Source organism: Littorina saxatilis, linkage group LG7 (genome assembly GCF_037325665.1).
Source record: "Littorina saxatilis isolate snail1 linkage group LG7, US_GU_Lsax_2.0, whole genome shotgun sequence".
NCBI lineage: Eukaryota > Metazoa > Mollusca > Gastropoda > Littorinimorpha > Littorinidae > Littorina > Littorina saxatilis.
In genome coordinates this window covers 15,995,869-16,021,235 of record NC_090251.1, presented here as the reverse complement: position 1 = coordinate 16,021,235, position 25,367 = coordinate 15,995,869, and the positions used below count along the sequence as shown (strand labels likewise).

The 25,367-nt window shown below is 45.2% G+C and overlaps 1 protein-coding gene and 1 long non-coding RNA gene across 2 annotated transcripts in view; one reads left to right on the top strand and one right to left on the bottom strand.

Moving 5' to 3' along the window:
• LOC138970790 (low-density lipoprotein receptor-related protein 6-like) overlaps positions 1 to 24,270 on the top strand; it is a 92,198-nt gene extending 67,928 nt beyond the window's left edge. Inside the window, exons 13-17 of the mRNA XM_070343325.1 lie at positions 9,769 to 9,966; positions 11,066 to 11,206; positions 12,959 to 13,185; positions 14,265 to 14,467; positions 15,025 to 24,270. Coding sequence (XP_070199426.1) covers positions 9,769 to 9,966; positions 11,066 to 11,206; positions 12,959 to 13,185; positions 14,265 to 14,467; positions 15,025 to 16,645 — 2,390 coding nt within the window. The 3' untranslated portion in view covers positions 16,646 to 24,270. The remainder of the gene's footprint in view (positions 1 to 9,768; positions 9,967 to 11,065; positions 11,207 to 12,958; positions 13,186 to 14,264; positions 14,468 to 15,024) is intronic.
• Positions 1 to 25,367, bottom strand: part of LOC138970799 (uncharacterized) — a 482,774-nt gene that overhangs the window by 64,740 nt on the left and 392,667 nt on the right. The gene's annotated exons all lie outside the window — the stretch shown is intronic.

The window sequence follows — 25,367 nt, the reverse complement described above, 5'->3', positions numbered from 1 at the left end:
CACGTTGTCACTACTCCAATGAAATCATAGATACGAAAAGACAACGGTGGTCAACGGGGTGCGTACGACATGGTGCACTTAGCTTTATCTCTGCTGCTGCTGCTTAGCCGGTATGCTGGTTAGCCGGTTCGCTGGTTAGCCGGTTCGCTGGTTAGCCGGTCCGCTGGTTAGCCGGTCTCCTGGTTAGCCGGTCTCCTGGTTAGCGTAGCTTCAACAGGTCCCGCCAAAGTCAGCCGTGCAGATGTTACAGGAACTCGAAACGAACGAATCGGATCGAATCGAATCGAATCGAAGGCTGCAAACAGAAAGCATCGGTGCACTAAACATGTCAGCTACCCCTCACCCACCACCTTAAAACATGTCATCTTTAAATATCTCATCGAGCACGTGGGCCTGCACAAAACGGACTTTTTACAACAACAAAACAGTCATTTTCCGTCCTTCTCTCCCTATCTGCAAAAACCATATACAGATTAGTATTTTAGCGTCACAGAGAGTTAATTATGCGCTAACCTGGAAAGAACAACAGAGAGTATTTCATTCCACAACACAGACTCATCAACAGCGTTAAATAATGATTTATTACCTCAAAAGCCTATGATTGTAACTCTCAATGGAAGCAAAGTCCGCCTCCTCCCTGGAACAGCCTCTGTTCGTCAACAGTGACCAAAAACCTCCAGAACCCCTTGTCGAATCCTTATGCGAAAGCCATCGCCGACGAAGGAATGTTGACGACTTGTCCTCAGCAAAATATGTGGCAGTGTGAAGGAAATAACCGGTGGAAGCTCCCCTAGAGTGCCGAATACAATATTCGGTGAAAAACCATCATACTCTAGAAACTGTGTATTAGATCCTTCCCCTTCTGCCGCTGGGTGTCAAGTGCGCCGCCCTTGTGTCTCTCTCAGACAACCTAGCCAATAACACGTGACTGACCTTGTCACAAAACCAGTCCAGCTATACACAATTCTGCCTCCCAAGCAGAAAAAAGACACGAGAAACTCAATCCGTGAAAATCCCGTGCGCGCTGTCAGCGAAAAACCGTCAGCCCTATGATAGCAGAAACCCGCACTGTGAAGCTCGTGCGTTTCAAAACATCCGTGTTCGTTGAGCACTGTCAGCAAACTCTGCTGTGTCCAATATCACGCACAGGCGCTTTCTATCATAACCGACCAAGAACAGGCACTCCACTGAGTGACGCTTTCCTGGTCTCTGTCACCCGATCGTGACACACCTCCCCTCTTCAAGACGAAACCTCGGTTTCGCTCACAGTCATGTTCTCCTCTACTGCCCGAGAGAGAAAGTCAGCTCCAACATTGTTGGCGCCCGGAATGACGCGTACCGTGAATTGGTACGGTTGGAGAATCAACGCCCAGCGCATAAGTCTGGCGTTTGCCAACCTTGCAACCTGAAGATATTGCAGAGGTTGATGGTCCGTCTCCAGACAGAAAGGTCGTCCGTACAGGTACGCTTCGAACTTCTGGATGCCCCAGACAATGGCGAGACACTCGCGTTCAACCGTTGCATACGCTGCCTCGGCCGAGGTCAGCTTACGGCTGGCGAAGCAAACAGGGTGCAAAAACCCCTCTGTCTCCTGAAGCAACACTGCCCCAAGTCCCTTCCCTGAAGCGTCTGTCCTCAGCACGAAGTCCTTGTTCAGGTCTGGTAGTCGGAGGATAGGCTGACTGGTGAGTCGCCTCTTCAGGGTGTTGAATGCGGAGCTGCATTCCTCAGTCCACACTACAACGGTCGGTTGTAGTTTCTTGGTAAGGTTGGTCAGTGGTAGTGCGATTTCGGCAAAGTGCGGGATGAAGCGTCTGTAGAAGCTGGCTAGGCCCAGGAAAGACCTGACTTCTTTCTTCGTGCGCGGTGGCTCCGCCTCCCGAATCTTCTGGATCTTGTCGTCCTCTGGAACAAGCAATCCCTCGCCGACAACATGACCCAGGAAAGACAATTCCCGAAATCCCAAGTAGCACTTGGACGGTTTAGCTCCCAGATTTCCGTCCTTCAACCTTCCGAACACGTCGCGCAGGGCGTCGAGATGTTCAGTCCATGTCTCTGTCGCGATCAGCACATCGTCGATGAAACTGCTGATGTCCTCGCGCTTCAAAGGTTCCAAAAGTTTCCTCATCATGCGAGTGAAGACGGCACCTGCATTCTGTAGACCAAAAGGCATGACTGTCCACTGGAACTGGCCGAATGGAGTGGTAAATGCAGTCTTTGGGCGATCTTCCTCGGCAACTGGGATTTGCCAGTACCCCTTGGTGAGGTCCAGTTTGGAAAAGTACTTGGCCTTGGCCAAGTGACTGAAGAGGTAGTCCACATCAGGCATGGGTTCCGCGTCAAACGCCGTAATCTTGTTCAGCTTCCGGTAGTCGACACAGAACCTGACGCGTCCATCCTTCTTCTTCACAAGCACAATTGGTGAACTGTAGGGAGAGTTCGCTGGCTCGATGACGCCCAACTTCGTCATGTCGGCGATTTCTTTCCTGACCACCTCCTTCTGGGCATGAGGCATGGGATACTGCTTCGTCCTCACTGGCTGTTTTTCCAGCAAGTCGAAGGTAAACTCCTCTAGATGCGTCTGAAGTGGTATGTCTGTAAGGACCCGTGCTGCATCCTTCAGGATCTCTTGCAGGTCCGCCTGCTGGTCGTCCCCAAGATCAGGTGAGATGTGCACGTCCGTGTGATCCTCACTAGCCTCCAGCGGACAAACTGGTACACGTCCTCCTCCCTGTTCTTCCGTTGTCTCGTCCATCACGACAGCAACTGCTTCTGTCACTTTGTCCTTTTCCCCGTAGGCAGTCCTCTCTATGTAGGCGCGCAGCAGGTTGGCGTGGTACAGGCGTGCTTTCCCGTTCATGACGATCCTGTAGTCGTTCTGGCCCACTTTCGCTGTCACCTCAAAAGGTCCTTGCCACTGCAGTTGTAGCTTGTTGTGTTTGACAGGTAGAAGTAGCAACACCCGTTCTCCAATCTTGAAGCTGCGCGGCCGTGCCTTGCGGTCGAATCCTCGCGCATAACGCTGTGCTGCTCTCCCCAGGTTCTCTTGAGCCAGTTTGCAGGTCTCTTCAATCCTGTTCCTGAGTTCTACGATGTAGGTCGCTGTCGTCTGCACCTCCTCGTCAGCTTCTTCGTCCGTCCAGGCTTGACGCAGGATAGCCATGGGACCGCGTACCTGTCTGCCGTACAACAACTCAAATGGGGAAAAACCCAAGCTCTCCTGAGGAACCTCGCGGTATGCAAAAAGCAATGCTGGGATGTACCTGTCCCACGTGCGTGGTTTCTCCTGAGCTAGTTTCCTCAGCATGGTCTTCAAGGTGCCATTGAACCTTTCCACCAGTCCGTTGCACTGAGCATGGTAAGGAGTGGTGAAGTGCTGCTCCAGTGATAGCAGTCGTGCTGCCTCCGCCATCACTCCTCCCGTGAACTGCGTGCCTCTGTCGGTGAGTACCTCTGATGGAATTCCCAGCCGGGACCACATAGTAACCAGAGCCTCAGCTACTCGCGTGGCTTCAATCGATTTCAGAGGGATCGCCTCTGGGTATCGAGTAGCGTAGTCCACCATGGTCAAAATGTATCTGTTTCCGTCCTCAGACGCAGGCAAGATGGGCCCGATGATGTCCACTGCCACCCGACGAAAGGGTTCGTCGATGAGCGGCATCTTCTCTAAGGGGACCTTCCTCACCCTTCCTTTGGCAACCACCTTCTGGCACTTATCGCAGGACGCACAGAAACGTCGGACATCCGTGCAGATGCCTGGCCAGTAAAAGTGGCGCCAGACACGATCCGTGGTCTTCTTGGTACCAAGATGACCTCCCAGAATCGAGTCGTGTGCCGTTGCCATGACACCCTCGCGAAACTCGCGAGGCACGACAACCTGTTTGAATGCACCTTCCTTGTTGCTGAACTCACGGTAGAGCAACTTCTTGTCCCTGAGGAACCTTGACCTCCCATGCTTCCCGCTCAGCTTCACCTTCCCCGACTTCGCGTGCTCCCGAGGAGTCGCTAATGTCGGATCAGATGCCTGAGCCTTCGCGAGAAGCGCGGGGGTCACGTTCCCCAGGGCAGCTCGTGCAGCAGGTAGGGGTTTGAGAGGTTTGTCCTCTCGCTCCGCCTGTGCCCGCATGAGCACTGAAATGACGTCGGGAGACCGGTAAACGGGAACCTCCCTGGTGACGCCGTCCACAAACTGAACCCGGTTTCCAATGAGCAGGTCGCATGGAGGATCGTCCATGACGACGGCCACAATGGTCCCCGTGAACAACGGTGTTACGACCTTGATCACTGCCGTGTTCAAGTCGTAAGCGTGAGATGCCTCGGCCATTCTCACCCTGATGCTGTCTCCTGTGTAGGCCATAGCTGGAACTAGACTCGCCCGAACCACTATCATGTCTGCTCCTGTGTCCCGCAGACCTTCGCCCTTCACTCCGTTAACGTAGACGTTACAGTGGGGCTGGAAATGTTTCCTGGAGCACGGAACGCAGAGTTGTGGAATGGTGCATGAGCTCGTGACGTCCCTGAACTCCTCACTGCCAACGAAGTGAACGCCCTTCTGGTCAGCCTGTCTCTTGTGGCAGTCCTTCTTCACGTGGCCCCGCTTGTTGCAGTAGTAACACTGGATGTCAGTTCTGGAACTTGATCCTTTGTGTCCCTGATCGTCCTTCCCGTCCTTGGGTCCTGAAGAACCCGAATTTCCCGATTTTCCCGGCCGTGAGCCTGAAGATTTGCCGGAGATCGCCTGGGCGTCCTCATGTACTCTGATCCAGTCGGCTGCCTCCTGAGTAGTCTTTGGCTGGTGTTCCTGCACGAAGGTCACCACCTCAGGTCGCAGGCTGGACATCAGTTGCTCCATGACAATGAGGTCGGCAAGGTCGTCGACTGTCCAGTCCTTTTCGGCCATCTCCACCCAGCGCCGCAGGTAGAGATTAAGGCGTGCCACAAACTGATGACTCAGCTCGCCGCTCAGTCTCTTGCTGTTACGCAGACGTCGTCTGTAGGCTTCAGCAGTCAGGTTGAAGCGCTGGAGTAACGCCTTCTTTAGTGCCTGATAGTCTCTCGCCTCGTCGTCATCCAAAGCGTTGTAGAGCTGCAATGCGCGTCCTTTTAAGCAGGTGCTAAGGCGGCTAGCCCACGTGGCCTCTTCCCACTTCTGGTCAGATGCAATGCGCTCAAACCGGCGTAAAAAGTCGTCGAGCTCGTCCTTGTCATCGTCGAACGTCGGCAGTCTCGTACGGTCGGCAACAAACGTCGGCGAGCTAGCCTGAGTAAGCGTACCCTTCTCGGCCTGTAGCCTAGCTAGTTCTAGCTGGAGATCGCGATCCGCCTGTTCCTTCCGGTCTAGTCTGTCACGTTCGGCCTGTCGTTCCCTTTCTTGTCTGTCAAGTTCGTCTTTCTTTTCTTGTCTGTCTCGCTCTCTTTCTTGTCTGTCAAGTTCGTCTTTCTCTTTCTTGTCCTGTCTGTCACGTTCGTCTTTCCTTTCCTGTCTGTCTCGTTCTGCCTGTCGTTCGGCCTGTCGTTCTCTTTCTTGTCTGTCAAGTTCGTCCTTCTTGTCCTGTCGGTCACGTTCTTCTTTCCTTGTCAGTCGCTCAAATTCTTCCTTCCGTTCTGCTTCTAAGCGTTTTAGAACGCTTCGGGCTCTAACGCGTGCGTCTCGCTCAGTCGGCTGCTCGCTCCCAGGAGTCTCGAAAGTTATTCTCCTTGTAGGAGATCCCCCTGTAGCCATGGTGAGTTTTAGCAAAGCTTTATTACCAAAGTAAGCCTAACGCAGCTATAGCTAGAACCCGCGGTGATGGAAGCGATGGATACAAAAATCCAGTAACCGGAAAATGCAGAAGAAAAATCCAAACGGTGTAGAACAAAACGCGTAGCCTACTTTATGGCTGCTTTTTGCGGTGAAACAAAGTGTTTCCCACAGCCGTGGCCTACTTTATCGGCTGCTTTTTGCGGTGAAACAGAGTGTCTCCCACAGCCTTGGTTAGGACAGAAGTCCTCGGACCCTTCCCCCCCAAAATTCCAACAAAGTCAAAATATGGAGAAAAATCCAAGTAAAACAAGACAGTAGAAATATAACCTGTTACAGAATGCGAAACAACAATGTAGAGAAAACTGAGTAAAACGAATAACAAATCCGCTAACCCCGCTCAGCTCTCTGCAACGGAAAACTCTGAACGTACAACAACAAAGATTCACAAACAAAGGAAAGGGAGGTAATCACAGTTAGCGCATACAATAACTCACAAATTACAATTTACATTTCCTGCAAGATGTGAATCGCTTAAGGTGTGGTATATGATCAAAACTATACAAAAAAGGGTGGCACCAAGCAGAAAATAAGTCGAGCACTGACGAGATTATCTGCTCTTAGTTATCCTTAATTGGTGGGTCTTTATCAGTTGGAAATTAACTGAGTAAATCCCGGCTTGGCCCCCATGTGTCACGTTTCAATATATCACTTAAGGTGATTATGAACCGGTTAATTACTACTAATTAACTAACCACACCACGATCCACTCTCGCAGTCATACAATTAAATAGAGTCAACAAAAGTATAAGTTTCAGACGCCTGTTTATGTATAAACTCGCCACCTCCCTCGAGCCTTCACTCAAAATATGTTCCTTTTACGTTCTCAACACGTAAAAGACCAGTGTTCACTGACAAAATGCCAGTAGTATATAGAAAATTATAGTAACACGCTGAACCCGTGTAAATATAGTTAAATGCGAATGTTCTGTTCGAAAAGCTCTAGTTCGTGCAGGGGTCACACACCCCACGTTGTCACTACTCCAATGAAATCATAGATACGAAAAGACAACGGTGGTCAACGGGGTGCGTACGACATGGTGCACTTAGCTTTATCTCTGCTGCTGCTGCTTAGCCGGTATGCTGGTTAGCCGGTTTGCTGGTTAGCCGGTTCGCTGGTTAGCCGGTCCGCTGGTTAGCCGGTTTCCTGGTTAGCCGGTCTTCTGGTTAGCGTAGCTTCAACAGGTCCCGCCAGAGTCAGCCGTGCAGATGTTACAGGAACACGAAACGAACGAATCGGATCGAATCGAACGAACGAACGAAGGCTGCAAACAGAAAGCATCGGTGCACTAAACATGTCAGCTACCCCTCACCCACCACCTTAAAACATGTCATCTTTAAATATCTCATCGAGCACGTGGGCCTGCACAAAACGGACTTTTTACAACAACAAAACAGTCATTTTCCGTCCTTCTCTCCCTATCTGCAAAAACCATATACAGATTAGTATTTTAGCGTCACAGAGAGTAAATTATGCGCTAACCTGGAAAGAACAACAGAGTATTTCATTCCACAACACAGACTCATCAACAGCGTTAAATAATGATTTATTACCTCAAAAGCCTATGATTGTAACTCTCAATGGAAGCAAAGTCCGCCTCCTCCCTGGAACAGCCTCTGTTCGTCAACAGTGACCAAAAACCTCCAGAACCCCTTGTCGAATCCTTATGCGAAAGCCATCGCCGACGAAGGAATGTTGACGACTTGTCCTCAGCAAAATATGTGGCAGTGTGAAGGAAATAACCGGTGGAAGCTCCCCTAGAGTGCCGAATACAATATTCGGTGAAAAACCATCATACTCTAGAAACTGTGTATTAGATCCTTCCCCTTCTGCCGCTGGGTGTCAAGTGCGCCGCCCTTGTGTCTCTCTCAGACAACCTAGCCAATAACACGTGACTGACCTTGTCACAAAACCAGTCCAGCTATACACAATTCTGCCTCCCAAGCAGAAAAAAGACACGAGAAACTCAATCCGTGAAAATCCCGTGCGCGCTGTCAGCGAAAAACCGTCAGCCCTATGATAGCAGAAACCCGCACTGTGAAGCTCGTGCGTTTCAAAACATCCGTGTTCGTTGAGCACTGTCAGCAAACTCTGCTGTGTCCAATATCACGCACAGGCGCTTTCTATCATAACCGACCAAGAACAGGCACTCCACTGAGTGACGCTTTCCTGGTCTCTGTCACCCGATCGTGACACAGTATAAGTCTGTTAGTAGTGGAGTGTATGCTTTTTGAGTCACTTGAGAAAATGTGACTCTATGTAATCGGTCAGTGTTAGTCTGTCCGGCCGGCCGGCTGTCCGGCCGGCCGGCCGTAGACACCACCTTAACGTTGGACTTTTCTCGGAAACTATCAAAGCGATCGGGCTCATATTTTGTTTAGTCGTGACCTCCAATGACCTCTACACTTTAACGATGGTTTCGTTGACCTTTGACCTTTTTCAAGGTCACAGGTCAGCGTCAAAGGAAAAATTAGACATTTTATATCTTTGACAAAGTTCATCGGATGTGATTGAAACTTTGTAGGATTATTCTTTACATCAAACTATTTACATCTGTAGCCTTTTACGAACGTTATCAGAAAAACAAGGGAGATAACTAGCCTTTTCTGTTCGGCAACACACAACTTAACGTTGGGCTTTTCTCGGAAACTATAAAAGTGACCGGGCTCAAATTTTATGTGAACGTGACTCATTGTGTTGTGAATAGCAATTTCTTCCTGTCCATCTGATGCCTCATATAATATTCAGAACTGCGAAAGTGACTCGATCGAGCGTTTGCTCTTCTTGTTAGGCTTAGGGACAGTTCCTTTGCTTTATGTCAATTTGTGATCCCAAACACGCACACTAATGCGGACGCATGTGCGGGCAAACAAGAGACAGTGACATGAAATCAGATCAAGCTTTGAACATTAAGTTTGTATCTTATTTTATTTATTTAATTAAATCATTCCCTCTCTTTTTATATTTAGTCAAGTTTTGACTAAATATTTTAACATCGAGGGGGAATCGAAACGAGGGTCGTGGTGTATGTGCGTGTGTCTGTGTGTGTGTCTGTGTGTCTGTGTGTGTGTGTAGAGCGATTCAGACTAAACTACTGGACCGATCTTTATGAAATTTGACATGAGAGTTCCTGGGTATGAAATCCCCGAACGTTTTTTTCATTTTTTTGATAAATGTCTTTGATGACGTCATATCCGGCTTTTCGTGAAAGTTGAGGCGGCACTGTCACGCCCTCATTTTTCAACCAAATTGGTTCAAATTTTGGTCAAGTAATCTTCGACGAAGCCCGGGGTTCGGTATTGCATTTCAGCTTGGTGGCTTAAAAATTAATTAATGACTTTGGTCATTAAAAATCTGAAAATTGTAAAAAAAAATAAAAATTTATAAAACGATCCAAATTTACGTTTATCTTATTCTCCATCATTTGCTGATTCCAAAAACATATAAATATGTTATATTCGGATTAAAAACAAGCTCTGAAAATTAAATATATAAAAATTATTATCAAGATTAAATTGTCCAAATCAATTTAAAAATACTTTCATCTTATTCCTTGTCGGTTCCTGATTCCAAAAACATATAGATATGATATGTTTGGATTAAAAACACGCTCAGAAAGTTAAAACAAAGAGAGGTACAGAAAAGCGTGCTATCCTTCTTAGCGCAACTACTTCCCCGCTCTTCTTGTCAATTTCACTGCCTTTGGCTGCCATGAGCGGTGGACTGACGATGCTACGAGTATACGGTCTTGCTGAAAAATGGCAGCTACTTGACTAAATATTGTATTTTCGCCTTACGCGACTTGTTTACTTTTGGTTTGCTTCTGTTTTGCGTTTGCTTTTTGTTCTGTTTGGCTTGTCTGCATGGTTGTTCTGAAGAAGCCAATAAAGGCAAACATTTGGTATTTGTCTTCTCTGTCTCTTTTCTTCTTCACATTATGTTTATCTCTCTATTTTTTTTCACACAGGACAAGACAGAAGGACTGTGGCCAAAGTCGCCCTCCCATGGGGGCTGACCCAGTACGGCAATTACGTGTACTGGACCGACAGCAAGTCGAAATCAATCGCGCGAGCCAACAAAAGGACCGGCGCCAACCTGACAGTGATCCAGGAGAACATCGACCTCCCCATGGACATCTCCGTCATTCACGCCTCCAGGCAGTCAGGTCAGTCTGCTGTTGCGCTTGCAGGATGTGGAGGGGAGGGGAGGGGGGGGGGGGGGGGGGGGGGGGTTGGGGAATGCTAAAGGGGTAAAAGGACTAAAATTTCAGGGATTCTTGCTTTTCTCCAGTGGGAGCCCATAGAAGTGTGTATGGGGGGGGGGGTGGGGGGGGGGGGGAGGTGAAAGAATGGAGGGGAATGCGAAAGGGGTATACACCCTGTGTCTGATGTGTCTGAAAACACCTCCGCGCGGAGGGGTTTTGCAGCCAGCCCAGTGAAGATAAAGAGGGAAAATGTTCTTGTCTCGCGCGGCAGCAAGCAGGATGTCTCTAGACTGTATATGAACAGGGACTGCTCTAGATTTTCAGGGATTTTGGCTTTTCTCCAGTGGGAACCTGGTATGTGTTTGAGTACAGCGGTTAGGCCCCCCCAAAAAGTTATATGTTTCTGGTCACCCGACCCTACCTAGTTTTTTTCCCGCCGACCCCAGACTTTTTTTTTATTGCATTTGTAAAAGAAAAAAGAAGAAGAAAAGCGTCAAAACGAAAGTAACAGACGGCAGACGACACAAGGGGGATAACCCCGCATCTCTTTTGTCTCATTTGTTTTGTAATGTGTTGTCTTTCTCTTTGTATAGTAAGTCCAGTCTCTTTGCGTCACTGTTTAGTTATTTTCTACCCTGACAACAAAAAAACAAAAACAAAATCCCTACCTACCTACCCTATTTTTTGTAGCCATGTTACCAGAAACATGCAACTTTTTTTTTTTTGCCTTATAAAAAAAAATCTGAGAAGTCAGGGTCTTTAACCCTTGTCCGCCTAGAGTGCCCGCTCGAGCTATCTTATGCGGATCCCTGAAACACAATGCTACCTGTGACGCATATATATCTGTTTCCATTTCTTTGCTAGCTTTGAGCATTTGCATTTTTGTACAACTCGCAGTAGTTACGCTGCTACCATTTTGTAAAGTTTTAAATTGACAGGTTCTTCCCATGCCACTGGGGGAAGAGGGTTAAAAGGGGGGAAGGTTTACATCGTAGGGTCTTTACAAGGGGTGTCTACTGTACCAAAAATAATGAAGTGAACGGTTCTCTCTATGATACAGGTAGCAATGCGTGCGGTGCACACAACGGGGGCTGCTCCCACCTGTGCCTGGCGCACTCGGCCGACCGCAAAGACAACAGCACCAACCACTGTGCCTGCCCCACACACTATCGTCTCAACGCCGACGGTCTCACCTGCCAGGGTAAGCAACACAAGACAAGACAAGATAGTATTCAGCCCAGTTCTTCTTCTTCTACGTTCATGCACTGAAACTCCCACGTTCACTTATGTTTTTGCAAGAGTGAGTTTTTAACTTGTATGACCGTTTTTACCTTGCCATTCAGGCAGCCATGCGCCGCTTTCGGGAGAGATTCTGCCCAGTGTGTTAAAACAAGGAAAACAGTGTGGCAATGCAACAACCACTCATCCATTCACACAATGCCTCAGCTTACCGAAGCATAACTCATGGCCCCAACTTACTTCAATCTGTTTTTAAATTAACCTACCCGGGTAAGGAACACAAGATAGGATTGTATTCTGCCCAGTGTGCTTAAAGGCACAGTAAGCCTCCCGTAAACCATCACAGAGCTCCCCGAGCGTCTAAATACAGTACAAGCATACTTCCATTTGAACGCTCACCGAACGGGAACATCCTGGCTGCTTTCTGTCGAGCGTGAGACATTTTCAAAGAATTTATTTTCGTAGACTTGTTCCGTTAACAACAACGGCGCCTCGTTTTTGCGCTAGACCTAACTTTTAAAATCTAAATAATAAATTGACAGCTTGTTACACAAACATTCTTTAATCATAAAAGAATTCGTTTTTCATCAAGACAAGATCAGAACAATTCGAAGTTGTGAAAGTTTAAAAAAAGAAAAGCCCGGAAGCAGGGTCACGCAAGGGTCGTAGCAGACGACGGCCGGTTTATCAGTGCAAATCGCCGTTCCTCTCAACAGTCAAAAGCCATCGCTAGAGTTCTTGTGAACCACAGCCGTTGTTTCGTGCATAAAAAAAACGTGCTATTGTAGATAAGCTCACGTCGAGTCGCATTCAAATGACTAACTATGACGACTGCATTGTGAAAAGGGAAAACTGGATCACACGGGTTCACGATGGCTCAGGGGTAAGATAAACCACGCAAAAATAAATTCTTTGAAAATTGTTCGCTCTTTACGGAGGGCACCTAGGATGTTCTCAATTGGTGAGTGTTTAAATGAAATGGTGTTTGTACTGTGTGTAAAAGCCTGACCGTATCTGTGATGGTTTACGGGAGGCTTACTCTGCCTTTAAACAAGGAAAACAGTGTGGCAATGCAACAATCATTCATTCATTCACACAATGCCTCAGCTTATCTAAGTATAACTCATGGCCCCAACTCGCTCCAATCTTTTTTATAAATTGCCCCCAACCTGCCAGGGTAAGCAAGACAAGACAGGATTTTATTCAGCCCAGTGTTTTAAATTCCTGAAACACAATACAAAACAAAAGGTGTGCTAGAACTGTCACAACTTGCAGGATTTTTTTTCCCGGTCTCCGCTTCTGGTTTATGGAGGCTCTTGGTTTGTAAAAACATTACGACATATCAGTTCTTCTTCTGCTGTCCTGTAAAGGCATACTAATATATCTGCTCAGGTGTTGCGTTAGTGAAACATGGTAAGCATTTTAAGTGTAATATTAGCAGCAAATGTCCTGTCAACATGTTCTCTTTGCTTTACTTACGCAGCCCTGAAAGGTAAAGGCATACAGGTAAATTTGCTCAGGTGTTGCGCGAGTGAGACATGGTAAACATTTTAAGTGTAATCCTAGCAGCGAAAGTCCTGTCAACATGTCACTTAGTATAAGCATAGCTTGTTGTGTTGTATCATGTGTTTCTATTGTAGTATATATGCCACCCTATATCTCCTGAATACATTTTGTGTAAACCAACATGTTCTGTTTGCCTCTACTCACCCAGCTCCCAAAGCGTACCTGTTGCTGAGCCAGAAGACGGTGATCAGCCGCCTGGTGATGGAATCGGACGACAGCGACAACAGCGACGAGGTGGACAACCCGGAAGTCACGCTCCCTATCCATGGTCTGAAAAACATCAAGGCGCTGAGCTACGATCCCGTCCAGCAGCACATTTACTGGGTGGAGGGTCGTAACAAAATCATCAAGCGAGCGCACGACAACGGAACTTCGGTGAGTGTTGCTCGGACCTGGCAATCCATATGATTTTGCCGTATTTGATAGAATACGATCAGTACAGTCAGTTGAGAAAAAAAATACGACGAGAACAATTCCTAGACTTTTTTTTTGTCAAAAGCACATCCCGAAGCCGATTAAGTATTTTGACACATGATTACAGGTTTTTTTTAAGTAAACATTAAAAACATTTTAAATGTATTGGTAAACTGAATTTACGGTGCGACGAACGCGTGTGAAGCATGTTTGAATCCTGGATGTTCAAATGCTGTGTGGAGTATGTTTGTTTTTCTGAAAATACACCAAGTTTGTTTGAGAATACTCCAAGTGCAAAACAGGGGTTCCCAGGTCTGGTTGCTTGAAAAATGCAGCGATGGGATGTGTGAAAGTGGATCTGTGCTAAATACACTTTTTCTGTTGGGGAGCCTATCCCTATCCCTATCCCTGAAAATGAGATGATCTGCCGAGGTATTGCTGATACAGTGGAACCCCTATTTTAAGATGCCCTACCTTTGTTTGTTTGTTCGTTCATGGGCTGAAACTCCCACGGCTTTTACGTGTATGACCGTTTTTTACCCCGCCATTTAGGCAGCCATACGCCGCTTTCGGAGGAAGCATGCTGGGTATTTTCGTGTTTCTATAACCCACCGAACTCTGACATGGATTACATGATCTTTTTCGTGCGCACTTGGTCTTGTGCTTGCGTGTACACACGGGGGGTGTTCGGACACCGAGGAGAGTCTGCACACAAAGTTGACTCTGAGAAATAAATCTCTCGCCGAACGTGGGGACGAACTCACGCTGACAGCGGCCAACTGGATACAAATCCAGCGCGCTACCGACTGAGCTACATCCCCACCCTAGATGCCCTACCTTTTAAGACCCAGTTTTTTTTCTGATTTTCTTTTCATAACTTTTAAATTTAGCCCTCCATCCTTTTTTTTCTCTCAGATTGTTTGGAGGCCTTATGATGGTGGTTACACTGTGTCAGTTTGATGGCCAAGACTTTTTTGTATTCTTAGCATTTATATTAGGATTTTTATCATTGCAGTGATTTATTCTTATGGCCATTTCAGGTGGAGGTGGTGCTAAACAGTGCAAGCGGTCACTTCCAGCCGTATGACATCGCCATTGACCCGTACTCGCGTACCTTGTACTGGACGTGTTCGGACAAGAACGTTGTGAACGTGACGCGTCTGGACATGAAGGCTGTGGGCGTGGTCCTGCAAGCTCCAAATAACTTCAAGCCACGCTCCATCGCCTTGTTTCCTGAAAGAGGGTGAGCTGGTGAATGTGAGGAGTGAATGATAAATCGCCCTTTCTCTGTAATGTGGTGCAATTGCTGTCACCTTGGGTTCTTTCTAAAACACGAATAAGCTTCAATTATTTTGGTTTAAACAATGTTTTATGTCCATTTACTTGTACATGAACTTTACATACATATATGAAAACAACAACAAAAGCCTGTGGCGTATGGTTCAATCATCTTAAACTGTTGTTATGTACAATGGTATGTGGCGACTTTTGACAGTAGATAGCTGGGACCTATATGAATTTCTAGTACGTGTTTTTGGATTCTAGTTCAGTTTGGGGAGCCCTGCCCAGTACGTGTATTCACAATAACAAATCCTGTTTTCCATGACAAAATTCACTTGGTTATTAAAACAGGAACATTCCAAGCGTGTATCCCCCCAAAAAAGGGAGTACGGCTGCCTAAATGGCAGGGTAAAAACGGCTACAGTATACACGTTGAAGCCCATTAAAGCAGACAATCTCTCATGTAAGTATTGTACAACCACTGTCATAATACTGAAATGATGACATTGTATATTTCAGGTACATGTTCTTCACCAACATGGTCAAGTCTCCACGCATTGAATCGGCTCGCATGGACGGCTCAGAGAAGACGGAACTCTTCATCAAGCAACTGGTGCACCCCGTTTCGCTCACCATCGACAAAGCCGAGGGCAAGTTGTACTGGGCCGACTCGGATCTCAATCGCATCGAGATGTCGGACCTGACGGGAGGAAACCGCCGAGTGCTTGTCGACGGCCAAATCCAAAACCCGCGAGGTCTGGCTGTGCACGGAAACTTCCTCTACTGGCTGGACCGGGACCAGCAGCTGGTGGAGCGTTGCGACAAAGTGTCGGGTTCCAAGCGCCTGTGGGTTCGGGGCCGCATGCAGGGGCTGAGCGACCTGATCGCGGTGCAGCACTCACTGGACATCACCGCTCACCCCTGCTCCAACAAGAACGGCGGCTGCTCCCACATCTGTCTGGTGGACTCGGGAAGCAAGGCTCGCTGCTCCTGCCCCTACAACCTGGTCCTGAAGAAAGACGGACTCACCTGCGCCGACCCCCCCACCTGTTCCCCCGAGCACTTCACCTGCAAGAGCGGCAGTATCACCTGCATACCGCTGGTCTGGCGCTGCGACAACCTTTCTGAGTGTGAAGACGATTCCGACGAAATCGACTGTCCGCCGTGCGCCCAGTCCCAGTTCCATTGCAAGAGCGGGGAGTGTGTTCCCGAATCGCAGCTCTGCGACGGAAAAGCAAACTGTGGTGACGAAAGTGACGAGAAGCATTGCTGCTCGGGGGCTCCCTGCTCAGGCTGTGGGGGTCAAGGTCAACCTGATTGTCTGGATGTTGGCACCACAAAGTGCGGGGACGGGAATTGCCCCAAGCTGAACAAGGACAAGACGCACCAGAACACCACGCACTACGCCATCGCCATCGTTGTGGGCGTGGTCTTCATCATCCTGGTGGTCGTCGTCATTCTCATTTGTCGCCGCAAAACGCAGCACATGCCGCTGACGGACGACGACATTCTGATGGCCAAGAAGCCTCTCAACCCCCAGACCAGCATGGACCCTCCCACCACGCCCCCGCACACGCTGACCTCACGGGGAGGAAAATCATCACAGTCCGGTGTGCTCTCGTTAGGCGGGTCTTCCGCTAGCGGCGTCCCGCCCTTTTATGACAGAAATCATGTGACGGGCGCTTCGTCGAGTAGCTCCACAGGCACTCAGTACCCGCAAGAGACTTTGAACCCCCCGCCCAGCCCCGTGACGGAGCGCTCAGCCTACACGGGGGGCGTGGGGCATTACTGCTCCTCACACAGTGTCAGCACTGTGCGGTCCGCACGCAAACACCACCGCCCGCACCGGTCGCGGCACCACCATCACAGCCACCACAACCACATTCCCCCTCCCCCCACCACCCCCTGCTCCACCGATGTGTGCGAGGACAGTGAGCCGTACCCGGCCAAGCGCTTCCGCTATTATTTCAACAACTCGCTCGTTGAGCTGAGCTATGACTCTGACCCGTACCCACCCCCACCGACGCCCCGGCGGTACTTTTCGGACGATGTCAGTTGTCCCCCTTCTCCCTCCACGGAGCGGAGCTACTTTAACCCCTACCCTCCCCCACCTTCCCCTGTGGGAAACTCTGACTGCTAACCAAGGCCTCGAGGGGGTTAAAAGTTCTTCACACCTTTGATTTCACTGTCCGAAACTGGAAATGTCTATTATTCGGGATTTTGTATGTGATTTCATTTTCAACAGAGGCTGCCTCCAAGTCTACGTTTACTGTTTAAATTTCTCTAGAGAAAACTGTCAAGTTGTGGAGCTTGCAGAGATCTTGAGGTGAAAGCAATGATTCATTTCAGTTTTTCATTTCATTTTCATTACTTTATTGTCCCATCGCTGGGAAATTCGGGTCGCTTCCTCCCAGTGGAAAGCTAGCTGCAATGGAGTCGCGCTACCCAGGTGTCTGCGTGTTTAGGTGTATTCAGCCACCTGCACTTATGGCAGAATGACCAAGGTCTTTTGCGTGCCATTGTGGTAACACGGGGGTGGGACATGGCTTCCGTCTCTGGGTCTGCACATAAAGTTGACCCGTGTCCGTCCTAGCCCGAATTCGAACCTGCGACCTTCCGATTACAAGTCCAGTGCTCTACCAACTGAGCTACCGGGCCCTGAATCATGCCATACATACAGAGTTGAAGACTTTGCACAGTGATTTCAAAGGTGTGGATTCTTTTTCTACCTAAACCCCTTCATGTGCTAAAGAAATGAGTGAACGGTTTCTTTGCAAAGAAAGAGGGGGGGATGCAGTGACAAACTTACTGATAGTGAACGTTTGTGGGAGTGTGTGAAATTGTGCGAGTGCATGGGATCGCATGTGTTAAACCTTGTTTGACTGCAACTCTGCTGAATCTGAACGCTGCAAGCCAAGGACATGCAAAGACAGACCGGGGTCAGCAGACAATGCCTTAATTAAGCCGCCAAGCTCCTTCGTTGGGAAGCTTGGACACTTGTGAGCTAGTTGGTGTCGCTAGCAAATTCTATGCATTGTTTTGTGTGGTGAAACCGTCAACTTACACATTCGGTGTGTAAAGAGATATTGTTGATGTTGCCATTACTGTGTGTACAGTGTATTTGTAAAACAGTTACTCTCGCTCTGCCGTGTGTATAGAAGTGTGGCTGTACTGTGTGAATTTTAAGTGTGTGTGTGTGAGAGTATTGACAAAGTTATACAGTGGCACCCTGCTTTTAAGACCTAAACGCCAGAGAAAATCATGTCTCAACAAGACAGGAGGTAAAATTTACAGATGTTATAAACAGAAAATCTGAAGAAAAAAACAAGGTGTTAGTAGGGGGAAAGTCTTACAACAGGGTGGTGGGGGTTGGAGAGAGGGGGGGTGTGTTTGTGTGTGTGTGTGTATATATTAAAAGGTGGATTTCACTAGTAAGTACTAGTAATACTAATACATGTAGTATATTTATATCTGACATATAAGGGCCATAACTCTGATGTTAAGGGTGGTTGTGAATCTGTGAATGGAGATGAAAATCATGTTTTGGAGTTTTCTGGGCAAAGCAGAAATGACTCGTGCTTCTTAGTGCCATTATACCGTTGTTAAGTTTGGGGTTGTGAAACACTGAAAGGAAGAGATATTCAGCGTCAAACACAGGGAACTCTAACCATATAATGTTATGTACTGCAGTCCTACCAAAGTTTGAAGGCTGGAATTTTGCGTTTTTTACCTCTGCATCTTTTTGTGGGGATACTGATAGCATTTGAATGGTTTGCATTAATTAGGTCAAAGGTCAGTTTCATTTGATCTTTTTGTGATGCAGTAGTGTTAGTTGATTTGAGGTTGTGGAATCATTTTTAGTTGTTCAGTTCCCAGTTTCTGTCCCAATGATTTTACCAAGCCAAAGATCAAATTACATGTGCACACACGTATTTCAGAGTGGGTTTTGAATAGAGGCTCAATCATACCTATTTGTTCAGTGAGGTCATTAAAAAAGGAGTTGAAGTAATTTTGACAAATTTGTGGGATAGAGAATACATGTATATACAGGGATTGGCTTGGGTTTTGTCCACTAGAGGTCCATTGACTGACTCAGCCATGAATCAATCAGTCATTTTGCAAACCAATCAGTCAAGAAAAACAACCTGTCCTTCCACCACGGGACTGCCGCAATTGTGCATTACCGGAGAAACTTCTGAAAGTTGTTTACAATGTACAAATGAGAGGAAAATTCAATTCATTTCTTCATTTTCTTGTTTATTTTCCAATGGTCTTACATGAAGAGGAATAAAAAAGGTCTGAGGACACAATAACCATATTTATTTCAATTAAGTAAGGAAGGGGAAAAAAAGAAACAACAAGACAGCAGACAAAAATAAGACGAGCTGACTGACTTCTGCTGCATGTCTATCGGTCAGTTGACGGATTGAGACCAATGTGTGTCGGTCTTTTCCGAATTTAACATGGCAAAAGACCGATGACCGACGCCCAAGCCAATCCCTGTATATATATATATATATATTTATATATACAAAACTGTCATTGTTGTTGGTTACAGATACATTTTGAGCGTTAGTAGAGACTCATAAATGCCAGTAGTGACACCATCTTCTCATTTAGTTTGATTCAACCTGAATGAAAATTAGGTCAAACTATTTATTGGTAAAAAAAATATAAAATTGTGGCATTACCCTTTTTTTTAAATAAAAAAAAGCTAACTCTTGAATAACAACCAATCAACATAGGTAGTGCATAATTGAATTATGAACAAAATCAACAGCTATGCTTGCAGCAATTAACTTTGGAGTTGAGTACATTTGATTCAGTTATTACTTCTAGTCCCTCATCTGAAAAAACAAAAACGCTTTTTTCTGCTTTTTGCATTGGGTTACAGTCTGATGATGTGTGGAGAGTGTACGTTAAGATGGAAGAGTTTGAGTGGGCATTTTGTTCTGAATGCTTCTGCAGTAAACTTGTGACTTGTTTACTTATTATGCCAAAGACTTTTGAACTTACTCTTTACTTTACTTTTAGTTATACTTGCCTGGACTGTTGTTTGATTGCAACTTTACTTAGAATCCTATGTTATTGACTTTGCAAAGAAGAGATTTCTGTCGTTCTGAACGGCAAGTAATTCTGTTTTTCCGTAGGCTGGAAGACAGCACTCAATCTATTACCAAATATATTTATGTGAAAATTCATCATTTATCATACATGTACATATAACTAGTCAGAAACTGCATCTCAGGTCAGGGCTGTATGCTTTGTAAAGTTAAGTGTGGCTTTGCAAAGTTAAGTGTGGAAAGCTGTGTGAAAGTAAGTGGTGTTTTGTGTGCTATCGTGTCCCTTGTGCATTGCTGCTTCAACTTTGTATCAAATACATGTACACCGGACATGAGATACATGAAATCTTTATGTAACTTTACAATTATCTTTACATTTTAAGCCCCAGCTAAAGAGGTTTTGCGTTAAGTCTGAATAAGTACTTCTTCAGCGTTCCAAAAATTCTGGTGACGTGTGAGCTTGTTTGTCCATTTGGGTTCCCCATACATGTACATTACTCTGAGACCATAGTCAGCTTCACTCCGCTTTCGGTAGGCATGCTGGGTATTTTCGTGTTTCCATAACCCACCGAACTCCGACATGGATTACAGGATCTTTTTCGTGCACACTTGGTCTTGTGCTTGCGTGTACACACGAAGGGGGTTAAGTCACTAGCAGGTCTGCACATAAGTTGACCTGGGAGATGGGAAAAATCTTCACTCTTAACCCACCAGGCGGCAGCGACCGGGATTCGAACTCACGACCTCCGGATTAGGAGGACGACGTCTTACCACTGCGCCACTTTGCCCGTCGAATAAGTACTAAAATTGGCAGCTTTTCTCACTTTTAGTAATTTCAGTAAAAACCGTGATTTCAGAATGCCATGAGTAGACACATAACAGCTTGTAAGAAACAGAAGGGAAAAAAAATGATTCTAAGTTGGTTACAATAAAATTGTACAAGTTCACAAACTTGATGAAAAGGCCTCTCTGATGAGAAAACACCTCCCATGAGAGAACACCTCCCATGAGAGAACACCTCCCATGAGAGAACACCCCCCATGAGAGAACACCTCCCAGGAGAGAACACTTTCTGTTGTCCCTTTGTCTATTAACTTGACCAAATATCCCTCACCTGTTGTCAGCGGGAACCTATGATATAGGGACACTTTTGGTTGGTCAGAAGGATGTCCTTTCACCATAGGTACTAGTAACTACTGTACTAAATAGCGAGGTGCAGAGCATCTGATTTTTAGTTGACAGTGAGATGAAATTCTTTGCACTGTCCGGAAAAGCATCTGAAGAAAATGATTTCTTGTACTTAGTTGACAGAGTGCAGCCTTTTGTCTTCCATTCTAATTGTTTCATCGAGTTGCATTCGCCCTCCATTTCTCTGTTGTTGTTTGTTTGCACATTTCTGTCTTCCTTTTTCTACCAACTTTTATGTTATTGCTTAACCTTGTCTCCGATTATAACTCTAGAAATGTAGTTGCTCGTTTTGATCCAATTGTTATGTGTGACTTGTGCGATACAAATGTTTGTACGTGTATTCGTAGGGCCTGTGATGTTGATGTTCATGATCAAGTTGAAACTGAAACATAACAAAAAATGCCATATTTTATTTGTGTCTTTGAACATAGAGCTGTTGATGTAAAACTTGACTCATGCTTGACTATGTGCACTGTGTTTTTGTGAGCCTTCCCCCTGAGTTTTTTTTTATAGTTTTTTCGATAGTACATTGTATTTCTATCTTATTTAGTGATTCTTTTTTCAATTTATGTATTTACTTATTGATGCTTGATTTTGAGTAAAACCATCTTTTGTTCGTGCAGATTAATTTTATCTCTAGGTTGTGTCAGTTATTCAAATTTCATTTGAACTCCTATTTGTACTTGCTTTTTTCACCTTTGTTGTTGTTTTTGTTGTTGCACATTATGGTGTTACTTTCTATTTGTTTTGGTAGTTCTTGACTTTCAATGTTGCATCTTTTTTTTAATTTTCTCTGCCTTTGGGAGATACAGGTTTGGGTTTTGCTTGAAGCAGCACTGTTCTCTTGAAGGGTATTGATAATGATGACATACTGTACAATGCTAGTTATAGTATCATCTGGTTTAATTATTATTTTACGCTGATGTAATCAGTATATCGCCTGCCTCATGAGTTCTGTTGTGTAGACTTTGTTTTACAAACTTTTTTTTTTAAAGGTTGATGCTGAATCTGTTTGTCAGATCAGATTCTGATATATTGTGTGAGGATGAGCCTCATTATGTGCATTGTTTTATACCACTTGGTGTGCGTGTGTGTGTGTGTGTGTGTGTGTGTGTGTGTGTGTGTGTGTGTGTGTGTGTGTGTGTGTGTTTAACCTTGCAAGGTTGTGCAGGTGTGTTAGGGAGAGAGAGAGTGGAGAGAGAGATATTTGCATTGCATTTCATTTGAGCTAAGAACAATTGTTGATACCACATTTTGGTGTGTGCGAGGGTGGTTAAGAGTTTATAGTGAATGTACAAGAGCATGAAATGTTTTGAATGGTTTGAAATGACAGTTTTTAACAGGTGAACCCTTGAACAGTTTTTGTAAATACTGCATTCTGCAGAAAAAAAGTATATATCAAGACTTACTGTAATGCTGAACCATGCAGCTGAGGAACATGCCATGTCCACTGTCTGTGGTTATAGCTGGTACATTGCATTGAATGGGAGGGTCTGCAGTACTTGGCCTCAGGAACATTTTCAAACACTCAAGTTGATAACTGATACAATCAGTGAAATGTAAGGGTGTGTGTGTGTGTGTGTGAGTGTGTGTGTGTGTGTGTGTGTGTGTGTGTGTGTGTGTGTGTGTGTGTGTGTGTGTGTGTGTGTGTGTGTGTGTGTGTGTGTGTGTGTGTGTGTGTGTGTGTGTGTGTGTGTGTGTGTGTGTGTGTGTGTGTGTGTGTGTGTGTGTGTGTGTGTGTGTGTGTGTGTGTGTGTGTGTGTGTGTGTGTGTGTGTGTGTGTGTGTGTGGTACATTTACAGTATGTGTGTAAGTGTCATTGTGTGCATGCGTGGCTGGGCAAGTATGTGTGGGGGTGTGTGTGTGTGTGTGTGTGTTACATTTACAGTACGTGTGTATATGTGAGCATGCATGTGTTCAGTGTGACAGAGATCTGTCCTAGCTAAACTTGAGAAGCCAACGCTGGTGATTAGTAGAAACAGTTTTAGGGTGAAGCAAGAATTCCTGTGCATTCTGTTGGGATTGTCATGCGTTGATCGTGTTGCCGAGTGTGCTTGTGTGCTGTTGAAATTGACATGCGTTGATCGTGTTGCCGAGTGTGCTTGTGTGCTGTTGAAATACGGAGTGGAATTTTCCTTTTCCTGTCTAAGGTCAGCAAACCGTCATGGTAATCTACCTCAGTCTTGACTAATTTGTTGCTTGCGTTATGATGTTTTAGGCAAACCAAGATTATTATTTTTTAATTTTGTGTGTGTGTTCTTGTTCCTTGATTGTATGTACTCAAAAGGTGTTTAAAGAAAAGAAAAACACAAGAGATTCAGAGGAGTGTTTTACTTTTAGATAATGGAAGGGGAAGGAGCCTGATGTACAAAGGGGGGGGGGGGGGGGGGGGGGGGGGCGAGGGAAATCAAATTTAATAATTATCTTTTCTCATGACTGTGATCTTTGTTATGCACTACAGGAATACAATTTTATGAATTTATATTTTTCTTGATGGTGAACTAATTATAATGAACAGCTTCGAGGGAGGAACAGCACTGACAAAAGTGAACAGTTCAAAATATGTGCAGTGATTATGAATGAGTTTTGTTGTATTTACAACAAATAATTATTTGGGTAGATGTTATAATAATCAAAAGTACAAATTATTTATTCTTATTTTTAAGGCTGTTACAGTAAATGTAGATTTTTATCATCTAATTTGAGTTGTTAAAGAGAAACTACTGAGGCTGAGTTTAGTTTGTCTTCTGTTATGCTATGATATTGTTCAGAATTTTTATTTTGTTTTATCTCTCAGAACAAGTCCAAAACGGAACAAGAGTGTTGACTGTGTGTGATCTGAAGAAACATTTATTTTAATATGTAAAGAATATCTGTCTTATATTTTTCCCCTTTCTTTAAGTTACCTGTGTTTACTTGTGAATTAATGGATCAATATTTTAAGCATTCTGTTGTGATTTTAAAGATTTGGTTATATGTGTTTACCTGTGTTTGAGTTTTGGTCAGGGTTTCATAGACTTGTTACAAGTTTCATGCATTTGCTCTTCTATGGAACATATTTGAAAGATGTGTTGTGCTTTTCTTTGATTCAAAGCCAGTTCAAAACCACGCAAGACAGGAAAATGGCAGTGTTACTTTATTAAGTGCTTGTAGTTCAGCAGTTTGCATTTGAAGATTACAGATCTTGTTTGACTGTTTTGTGATTTAAAAGGCGATGAAGTGTACAAGGACTATTTTGGATATTTTACTCATCTCATTGCAAGAGGATATTATTACCCTTTTTTTGTAGAATGAGACTTTCAGGGCACGTATGTGTGTGGGGAAAAATCATGAGTAAATGAATTTTGTTGTGTACACACCAAATCGTTAAAATCTGTCCCTCGTTGTATCTATACAGAGTGGCCGGCATTGTACTATGGCAGTGCTTATGTGCGTGTACAGTTATGTGGCTTTAGCTTTTATAGACCTCAATATTGAATCAATGAACAAAAATAAAGAATGTAATGAATATGAATCACTTGTTTTTGTGATACAAATGTGTTGAAATTGAGTGTGTCCGTCTTTGTTGGTCTAAAAAGAGGTTTTGGAAATCATTGACTGATAGATCTGAAGTTTTGATTTTGACTTGACTAAATGAGAGAAATGTCAGTGTGTGTGTGTGTGAGTACCGGCACGGTTGGCCTAGTGGTAAGGCGTCCGCCCCGTGATCGGGAGGTCGTGGGTTCGAACCCAGGCCGGGTCATACCTGAGACTTTAAAATTGGCAATCTAGTGGCTGCTCCGCCTGGCGTCTGGCATTATGGGGTTAGTGCTAGGACTGGTTGGTCCGGTGTCAGAATAATGTGACTGGGTGAGACATGAAGCCTGTGCTGCGACTTCTGTCTTGTGTGTGGCGCACGTTATATGGCAAAGCAGCACCGCCCTGATATGGCCCTTCGTGGTCGGCTGGGCGTTAAGCAAACAAAAAAACCCCGAGAAAGTGTGTGTGTGTGTTTGTGTGTGTGAAAGTATCAGTGCTGATGAATGAAGCAGAGCTGTTGTGAGATGTTTATCCTGGAATAACCTCGAGCCATACCAGATGGAGGTAGCTTAACCCCAAAAATTAGGCAGAAAGAAACAACACACACACAAACAAATGTACAAAACCTACGCCAAACTAAAGACAAGTCGCTGAACTCGAAATAAATCCATTTTGTCAGAATGAAACTGAACACACTGCATGTTTTTCACAAAGACTAGTAAATAATAGGCTGGCTGAAACCCCGCGGCTGAAAAAAGTGCTGACACATCCTCTGTGTCTGGGTAACAAATTACAATCCAAATGAATTTGAATACAACAGATTTTTGTGATTTTTGAGCTTGTTTTCAACCGAAGCGCAACATTTTCTTTTGATTCAGGAGATAATACAGAAAACAATGAAATCATTATTTTAAATCTGTTATTAAAAATTCGATTTAATCACAATTTTGATGAACAAACAAAATAAAATACATGTAAAGCTTCAATCACAGCTGAATGCAATCCTGTTGGTCACATTTGGTCAAAGATTGTTTGACAAAAACTTCAATCAATTTGATTAAAAAAGGAAGTCGCCACAGTGCAACCTCATTT